The 9885-nt window shown below is 44.7% G+C and overlaps 1 protein-coding gene across 1 annotated transcript in view; it reads left to right on the forward strand.

Moving 5' to 3' along the window:
- Window positions 1–291: 291 nt before the first annotated feature.
- Window positions 292–9885, forward strand: part of nfkb1 (nuclear factor of kappa light polypeptide gene enhancer in B-cells 1) — a gene marked incomplete at its 5' end in the record, with an annotated part of 12754 nt that continues 3160 nt past the window's right edge. The window contains 14 exons of the mRNA XM_031838210.1: window positions 292–455; window positions 557–720; window positions 1094–1252; window positions 2488–2592; window positions 3010–3101; window positions 3536–3674; window positions 3789–3941; window positions 4059–4163; window positions 4608–4760; window positions 5336–5465; window positions 5582–5696; window positions 6406–6625; window positions 8929–9098; window positions 9247–9349. Coding sequence (XP_031694070.1) covers window positions 292–455; window positions 557–720; window positions 1094–1252; window positions 2488–2592; window positions 3010–3101; window positions 3536–3674; window positions 3789–3941; window positions 4059–4163; window positions 4608–4760; window positions 5336–5465; window positions 5582–5696; window positions 6406–6625; window positions 8929–9098; window positions 9247–9349 — 1972 coding nt within the window. The remainder of the gene's footprint in view (window positions 456–556; window positions 721–1093; window positions 1253–2487; window positions 2593–3009; window positions 3102–3535; window positions 3675–3788; window positions 3942–4058; window positions 4164–4607; window positions 4761–5335; window positions 5466–5581; window positions 5697–6405; window positions 6626–8928; window positions 9099–9246; window positions 9350–9885) is intronic.

Genomic DNA, 9885 nt, shown 5'->3' on the forward strand with positions numbered 1-9885 from the left:
TATATGTATATCTATGTATATGTATATGTATATATATGTATATCTATATATATGTATATATATATGTGTATATATATATATGTGTATATATATATATGTGTATATGTATATATGTATATATGTATATGTGTATATGTATGTATATATATGTGTATATATGTGTATATGTATGTGTATATATATGTATATATATATATGTATGTGTGTAATATAATGTGTGTAATAAAATGAGTCCTGTTTTGTCCCTGACTCGGTGTGAAATGTTGTATTATAGAGTAAATGAAATGCTGATCCGTGTTTCAGATCAGTAACTACCAGGGTCCGGCCCGGGTCGTGGTCCAGCTGGTGACAGCGCTGACCCCCAACCCTCAGCTTCACGCTCACAGTCTGGTGGGGAAACAGTGTGACAAAGGGATCTGCATCACCGACCTGCAGCCCAAAGACTCCACCATCAGGTCTGCAGCACACACACACACACACACACACGTTGCACCATCAAACGCAGGTGTGTGTAAACCCGCCAGGTGTGAGACTCACAGGTGTGTTTCTCTCATAGTTTCCCCAACCTGGGCATCCTCCATGTGACGAAGAAGAACGTGGCCAAGACTCTGGAGGAGAGGATGGTCGAGGCCTTCCGGCTGGGATACAACTGTGGGGTCTCCATCCATGTGGACATCGACGCTCTGCAGGGGGAAGTCAGGGTCCCCAGAGACCTCACCGGTCAGTGTGTGTGTGTGTGCGTGTGTGTGTGTGTGTGTGCGTGCGTGCGTGTGTGCGTGTGCGTGTGCGTGTGTGTGTGCGTGTGTGCGTGTGCGTGTGCGTGTGCGTGCGTGCGTGCGTGCGTGCGCGAGCGAGCGAGCGAGAGACTGTACTGGTGACTTTGAGAAGACCTGTTGAAGTTTCAGACCTTGAGAGGACATATTAGAAGGGGACATTTTAGGAAAGTGAGGACATCTTTAATCTAACAAACTATCATCTTTATTTTCTGTCTTATTATTATTTTGTTTTTTTTCTCACCTTGTCTTTAAATGAACGTATGTCCGTCTCTCTGTCTTATTATTATATATTATTTTTTTGTCCTCTCTGTCCTCAGATCACCAGCGCAGTGTGATCAGCAGCGCGGCGTCTCTTCAGGCTAAAGAAATGGACCTCAGCGTAGTTCGGCTCATGTTCACAGCGTTTCTCCCAAACAGTGACGGAGGATTCACCAGAAGACTGGAGCCCGTCGTGTCTGATCCGATCTACGACAGCAGTGAGTCTGAACACAGTTACCATGACTACTTTAAGGTCCCAGACTGGTGTAAGGTCCCAGACTGGTTTAAGATCAGAGACTGGTTTGAGATCCCAGACTGGTTTGAGATCCTATGGTTTCAGTTTTACAGATCTGTTGATTAAATAAACTAATCGATAAGTAGATTAAAGAATATCTTTAGTGGAGGAAAAGCCCTCACTGTTCAGTTCTGGTCCTTGAACCATGATGGACCGTCCATCATAACTTTGTTGTCCTTTAAAAGCTTCTCTCTGCTTCAGGACTGTTTCATGGTGTCTCGGTGTTTCCTGTGTCTTCAGCTCTACTTTATTAAACTGTGATCACACCCTCCTCGTGTCTGAGGACCGCTCAGGGTCGGGTCGCCTGGTTTCATTTCCCTCTTCCTGCTGATTTGGTTTCCGTACGCTGCAGCAACTTCCTGTCAGAACTAAAAACAATCATCACTTCACCACCGTTCTGCACTTTCACTTTAGAATCCAGACTCAAACTGGAGAGTTCAGCTGTGTTTTAATCTCCAAAAGTGAAGTTGTCCCCGAGAGGCTGCAGAGTTGAATGGAGAGTTTCGAATGTTTCACTTCAAAGTTGATTTAGAGTCACTTTGTTGAACTCATTCAGATCCTCAAAGAGGTTCTCTGAGATATTTAATACAAATTACATTTAGTTTAAAGAGAAATTGCCGGCAACAGCTGTGTCCAGAGGCATCCTGGTTTCAGGTTGTTAGTCCATCCGTCCCAAGTTTTTGGTCAGAACTCAAGACTTCATATGAGAATTCATAAGACGTCAATGTAAATGTGATCTGTTAAATCATAAACGCAGTGAATATGTTGGTTTTGAAAGGCTAAACGCCAACAAATATAGATTGAAGCAGAATAGTTCGTGAGATAACAAACATGTTGTTAACTTTGGAATATTAGTAGGATATTATAGATATATATAATATTATTATGATCTATCTTCTTGTGCCTCCGCGCCGGTAACAGCCATTACCAGCATTATGTTCTCGGGTTGTCCGTCTGTCCGTCTCATTCTCAAGAACGTGAAATCTTAGGAAAACCTTGAGAGAAATTATTTTAATTGGGCAGAATATAATCTGAATTTTGGCTTCATTTCAGCTCAGTTTGAGTCTTGAGTTGTTTCTTCATGGCTGGGAATCGAACCTGCGGCCCTTCTGTTGTCTCCACTGACCGACCCGCTGTGTTTCTCTTTCTCCCCTTTAGAGGCTCCGAACGCCTCCAACCTGAAGATTGTGCGGATGGATCGAACCGCTGGCTGCGTGAGCGGAGGAGAGGAGGTCTACCTGCTCTGTGACAAAGTCCAGAAAGGTGAGACGGGATTTAAAGACACAGCGACACCGAAACACAAACGCACCGTTTTATACATAAAACCCACAAAGTTCAGTCTCAGTCTCAGCTCTGATTCATCATGAGGCTTTTTCTTCTTCTAGTTTCTGTAAAGATTTTCCATTTTCACTTTTACATCAGCTCGATAACAGTTTCTCCACTAGTGACATCATGAGTGTATGAAATGTAAATAAAGGTGTCGTATCCGCTGATGTCGCCACCTGCTGGAGAGTTTGTTAAATCCTCCTTACACGTGTGTTTAAAGCGGCGTTGAGCAGATAGGACTGTTTGTTTTAAACTTTACTTAGGCGGAATAAGTTTCGTTGTGTTTAGTGGGTTTAGTGTAATAGTGTGTGTGTGTGTGTGTGTGTGTGTGTGTGTGTGTGTGTGTGTGTGTAGATGACATCCAGGTTCGATTCTATGAAGAAGACGACTCGGGGGTCACCTGGGAGGCTCTGGGAGATTTCTCCCCTACAGACGTCCACAGACAGGTACAAGGAGTTAGTAGTACCACTGTTAATCGTAGTCACACAAGTAGTATTAGTTGTTATTTTAATCTAATAAAAAAGGAATAAATAGATGTAGTAGTAGATGAATATTAATGTTGAAGTGTGGTGATAGAAGTGTAGTAATGGCATAAATAAATAGAGGTCAAAATATAATAGTTGTAGAATCATCAGTAGCAGCTCTTATAGTAATGGTAGTACGAGTATCACATGTAGCAGAAGCAGTAAAAGTATTCGTAGGTTAAAGTATCAAGTTGGGCTGGGCAATAATAATAAAACAATATCTTAATATTAGTAGTAAAGCAGTAGCTCTAGTAGCAGTATTGGTTGTATCAGTAGAAGTACAGTCGTCAAAGCCATAAGATCAGGAGTTGATGGCAATATCGACGCTACCGTGACGACGTGTTCTCTGCCGTCAGTTCGCCATCGTGTTCAAGACTCCGAAGTATCGCGACCAGAACCTGCAGAAACCGACGTCAGTGTTCGTCCAGCTGAAGAGGAAGTCTGACAACGAGACCAGCGAACCTAAACCCTTCACCTACCACCCTCAGATCATAGGTAGGTCAGGTAGCTCCGCCCTCAGATCACAGGTAGCTCCGCCCTCAGATCGCAGGTAGGCAAGTGATCGCAGGTAGCTCACCTGTGCTCATATGCATGTACCTGTGTGTTCAGACAAGGAGGAGGTGCAGAGAAAGAGACAGAAGACGTTGCCAAACTTCCAGGACTTCAGCGGTCATGGAGGAGGTGCAGGTCTATACCGAGGAGGAGGAGGTGGAGGAGGTCCTGCTGCAGGAGGAGGACCCGGCTCTACAGGAGCAGGAGGAGGTAAAATTAGCCCGGGTTACCACACACCTGGAAAACCTAGAAAGTCATTGACAGTTCAGAACAATAGAAGATAAAACTGTCAACTGATGTTGTGGGTGTGTTTGATTTGTCCACCAGGTTACTTCCAGGGCTTAACTACCTACAACTATGGAGCAGGAGGAGGAGGAGGAGGTTTCTCCACCGGATACTCAGCTGGTCTGGGAGGAGGAGGCATCAAACACGGTGAGAAGTAATGACACAAAGTTTGTTTACGATCGACTGAAGCGGACACGGATGGTACGTTTTAAAATGTAGGGCGTCTCGTTGGCCGCTCCTCATTTGCATAAAATTGAGGTCTAGGCTACTTCATGCAAATCACGGGTGTCCCAACGCAACTCACCGCCTCTGGAAACTCTCAAAACACTTTTACACTCAAAGTTTCAGTAACTGCGTTATTTCTCGCCTCAAAAGTCTCAAATCAATGAATTAATTTCTTAACATAAGAGGAAGTTTACAAACGACCTGCCCAGTTTTTTTTTATCATTGTTTGAGATCCTTTTCAGCTTTAACAGTCTTTTCATTCATCACACCACTAAATATACATTCATCTAAACCAAAGGAAATGTCATGATTGTTAACTGTAAAATCAAAGACTTATGGCGAAAGGAAACAAATGTTGTGTTAAAGACTCTGAGAGCGACGCAGCAGACGACAGCGATCCAGACGATGACTCGGGGTCGGGGGTCGTGCTGAGAGCTGCGGCCCAGCCGGGAGGCCTGGATGTGGGGGAGAGGACTGAGGAGGGAGGGGTCAGCGTGGAGGAACCAGAACCACACAGAGGTACACATCTGCTGCTGCCATCGCTGTACACACTGTGTGTATACACACATTATCAACTGTAACTTAGAGTTTAATCAAACACAACAGATGATCAGAGATTCGTTCAGGATATTTTAACTCAAGACACGATGAGTCTAAATGCTAAACATGCAGCGATGAGATGAGATGGAACTTTATTTATCCAAAAAAAACAATTCTTGTGCCAGAAGGAGATGAAAGATTACAACAGAAGAATAACAGGAACAGTAGAATAAATCTATGAACAAACAGAGTAATGAGTATTAAGTGTCAAAGAAGTAATACTGCAGCAGCTAAGGAGATGAAACTTTATTTTCTTGAATTGATTTCTACCCAGTAACATGAAACATAAAAGGCTGAAACGTTAAACTTCGTTCTAAATACAAAACGTTTCTTTGTGCTTTAAATGTTTTCATACTTTGTGTTTTATGTGTATTGTGCTGCCTTACAAAGTGCATCTAAAAATCAGCTCTGCTCCTGTTGCATTAAAAAAAATAGATTGAAGCAAAAACAATGTTTTCCTTTCTGTTAGAATTCTCTTTTTGTGTGTGATGCAGATGAGCGGTCGGTTCAGGCGACCGGCCGACAGTTGGAGGCTCTGTTTCAGTACTCGGTCACCGGAGACTCTGCGTATCTGTTGGCCGCACAGCGCCAGCTAATGACGGCTCAGGACGAGGACGGAGACACGTCAGTACAAAACATAAATAACTCACTTTAAACCTCTACAGCTTATTTTATAAAAACCTTTTTATAGCTCAGATTGATCCTTTTAATTCACTCCGTTCACTTCCCTCTCCTTCCAGTGGGCTCCACCTGGCCGTCCTCCACAGCCAGCAGGAGGCGCTGAAGAGTCTGACTCAGGTGGTCTCTGCTCTGCCTGGAGAGGAGGTGCTCAACACGAGGAACAACCTGTACCAGGTAGAAGGAAATGCACTGTTTCCTAGCAGCAAGGATGCCTCCTACTCTTAGAACAGGAACACATAAACAATAGACTTTCTAGTTGGGGAGTGAGAGATAACAAAGCTCTCTGATTGAGAGGGAGAAGGAGCAAGAAGGAAACTCACTTAGGAAGCTAGGAGCAAAGATGTTTTCTTATTAGGGAACAAGGAAATGACCTCCGTAAGGAAAGGAAGCTTGCTGGTTAGGGAGCCATTGAGCGAGGACGTTGACTGGTTTGGGATCATGGGGCAAGAGAAGATTTCTAGTTAGGGAGCAAGGAAGCTTACTCGATGCAAAGCAAGAAAGGAAACTTACCCTGAAGGCAATTACAAAGGAAGTAACTAAGTTAGTGGGCAATAAACAAGTTAGTGACCATTTAAGGAGCAAGAAAGGTTTCTTTCTATTTTGGGAGCAATGAAGGAAGCTTTCTATTTTGGAAATAAAAAAGGAAGCTTCCTATATAGGGGGTGAGGAAGCAAGAAAGTAACCTACTTAGGAAGCAAAGAAGCAAAGACGTTCTCTAGATTTAGAAACCAAGAAAATTACCTTGGTAAGGAGGGTAAGATGCCTTGTTAGGGGGCAACGAGCAAGGATGCTTACAAGTTAGCGATCAAGGAGTTAGTAGTTACAAGGAAGCTTGCTAGTTTTCGAGGAAGCATTAGTAAAAGAATCTCTCCATGTATCCCAGACTCCTTTGCACCTGGCCGTGATCACCCAGCAGAGGGAGGCGGTGGAAGCGCTGCTATTGGCCGGTGCAGACCCAACTCTGACCGATCGTAATGGAAACACGCCGCTCCACCTGGCGTCCCGGCTGGAAGGAGGAGGAGGAGGAGGAAGAGGAGGGATGGTCCAGTTTCTACTGCAGCACAGAGAGATGAGAGAGCTGCTGGACCACAGCAACACAGCAGGTACACACACACACACACACACCAATCACAGCCCACTCTCACTTCATGGAGGTTCATGTTAATGTGACTCCGTCCGCACTGATCCTCTACATCTCTGCTGTTACAGACCGTACTGCTGGCAAAGCTTTGACAACAACGCTTATGTATATTCACGCTACTCACCATATCCGATAAATAAATATAAATGCTGCGTTTGCAAGTGGTTGGCTGGGGTTCACTGCTTGATCTAGGTTGTATGACCTCTCTTTGGATGCATGCTTGCACTCTTATTCTTAAGATGACGTTTGCTGAGGTCTGCAGCATGCTTGCTGCTACACACCGGTATTTCTCGTAACGGTAGATCGACCTCTTTTGGGACGCATGCTTGCATATTGAAAGCTGAAAGTCTACACTTCAACCACATATTGACTGCTTAATTTCAAATCCATTGGAGCAGTGGTTTGTTTTCTCTGGAACACCGTTTAGGTCGGGACATGGTGAGGTTCTGATGATTCTGCACGATGGATGAAATTGTAAGCCAACCATACAGGAGGAAGGATTTTAAAACGCATAAAATGTACAAAAGTACCCTGTATAGGGTTATAATAATAATAATAATAATAATAATAATAATAATAATACATTTTATTAATAGAGCGTGTTTCAAAATACTCAAAGACACTTTACAAACATTAAAATCATCATAAAAACTAAAAACATAGAACACACATTCGTCAGACATTAAAAGCAGTTCTGAAAAGGTGAGTTTTGGACCTCTTCCCCCACATCCCTGGCGGAGGCCTCTAAGGTAGTCAAAGAGCTCCTTGGTGGCAAGGCGCCGGGGGTGGATGAGAGCCGCCCTGAGATGCTGAAGGCGCTGGACACTGTTGGGCTGTCTTGGCTGACACGCCTCTTCAATGTCCCATGGGGGTCGGGGTCAGTGCCCAATATAATCATAATAAATATAATCATAATAATAAAAACTATCAATAATTTATAAAAGGCTGTCATCAGCTGTCAATCAAAGAAGAAGTCCAAAGCATTGTTTGTTTTTCAATGCAGGTCGTTGAATCCAACATTAATGTCATCGACATGGAGCGGGAGGACTCAGTCAGGGAATAATAAAGAATAAAGAAAGAAGGAACAATGATAGGACCACTAAATAGTAATAATAAGAAACATAATTAACATAATTGTATATAAGAGAAATAATAGCAAAACATAATGATAACACAACAACGCTAATTACATCACAGAAACAGTGACACGCGCACGCTGTCATATGTGTTTCTATGAAGCAGCTCTCAAGTTCAAGACTGTCCACAAATACAAGATTCAATACATGAGGATGAATCTAAAATGCAGAAATGAGAAAAGCGGTATCTCAATGATACTACTGGTAATATTGGTGTGTATATATATATATTGCAGCAGCCACACTGTCAAAATGTCTTGTTTTCTAGTTCTTAGCATAATGTTGCTGAGGTCTGCCGCGTGCATGCTGCTACACACAGATATTCCACATAAAGGTAGGATGACCTCTCAGGACGCATGCTTGCTCCCTTATTCTTAAGATAATGCTTACTAAGGTTTGCAGCATGCTTGCTGCTACAAATAGATTTTTCATAGTCCGGCTGATGCTTCGCGTGGGCGTTAGATCAGACTTGCCGTTTGAGAGAGCATTGAATTTAGCCTTCCAGGATTCAAACTTCTCGCCTAAAAACATCCTAAAATTACTTTCCGTGACTTATCAACAGTAGTATTTCGAAAGTTTCAACTTCCAGTTGTGTGTTTTCCCCTCCGCCATTGTTTCCTGTTGCTGGTGCAAAATGCATTCTGGGATATTTGGCTGTCCCAAGTAGAGACAAGTCACCTCCGATGTGTCCCTGGTAAAATGGGCGGAGCCACTGCCAGGCATTTGGACCGTGCTTGGCTCAATGCAGACTTTTGAATTGGAACAGTACTTGGGCTGATGACGTTTCACAAGTCAACACGAGAACACACAAGAACGCATATTGAGAAAGGCCCACAGTGTGTGTGTGTGTGTGTGTGTGTGTGTGTGTGTGTGTGTCTCTCTCTCTCTCAACAAAATGGCTGCTGATTCCCAAACTACAGCTCCCAGAATGCCTCACCACTCACCCAGGTGTAGGTGTTTAAGCCACCTAATTGAGGAGAGAGAGAGAGAGAGAGAGAGATATCATGCAAGGGAATGTAGCACCCCTCTAATACCTGGCCCCTTGTGGTGGCACAGTACACACTCACACACACACACAAGAAAATGTTTAGCGTGTTTGACGGTCCTCCCTTCGTTTCCATGGTCACAGGTATGTGTGCGATCCACCTGGCGGTCCTGGCCAATCAGCTGTCTTCCCTCAGAGAGCTGCTGGAGGGCGGGGCTAACGTGGAGGCTCAGGAGCTCACCTGTGGACGGACGGCCCTCCACCTGGCCACCGAGAGGGACAACGTGTCGCTGGCCGGCTGCCTGCTGCTGGAGGTACTGACTGGGTTCACTGGTTATACTGGTTCACTGGTTATATTGGTTCACTGGTTATACTGGTTCACTGGTTATACTGGTTCACTGGTCATACTGGTCAGGTTGTCCCCAGTAACATCTAACGGTGTGTGATGCTTTCTGTGCTCAGGGAAATGCTAAGGTGGACTGCTTCACCTTCAATGGCTCCACCTCCCTCCACATCGCTGCAGGACGAGGCTCCGTCAAGCTCACAGCTCTCCTGATGGCTGCAGGTACACACACACACACACCTGGAAGCATCTCAGAGCATAATCCAGAGCCAACGTACAGTGCAGAAACAATCGAATGCAATAAGTGCCACAAACTAATATAAAAACAATAAGTGCAATAAGCTAGTATGAATACAATAGATGCTAAGTAAGTGCTAAGCGGAAGGGTAGGCCTTCTTGAAGAGGTGAGTTTTCAGCCTGCGCCGAAAGATGGGCAGCGACTCTGCCGTCCTGACGTCAGTGGGGAGTTCATTCCACCACTGTGGGGCCAGGACAGAAAACAGCTGCGACCGGGTCGATCGGACGCAGGGACCTCTGAGCGACGGGCAACCAGGAGGAGGAGAGGTAGCAGAGCGAAGTGGTCGGGCCGGGGTGTAGGGCTTGACCATGGCCTGGAGATAGGAAGGAGCTGTTCCTTTCACTGCCCTGTAGGCTAGCACCAGAGTCTTAAACTGGATGCGGGCTCTTACAGAGTCAAAGAGTGATGGAGGGGAGGGAGACAAAGAGGGATGGACGAGAGGGAGACAAAGAGGGATGGA

Source organism: Anarrhichthys ocellatus, unplaced genomic scaffold (genome assembly GCF_004355925.1).
Source record: "Anarrhichthys ocellatus isolate YVR2014 unplaced genomic scaffold, GSC_Weel_1.0 scaffold560, whole genome shotgun sequence".
NCBI lineage: Eukaryota > Metazoa > Chordata > Actinopteri > Perciformes > Anarhichadidae > Anarrhichthys > Anarrhichthys ocellatus.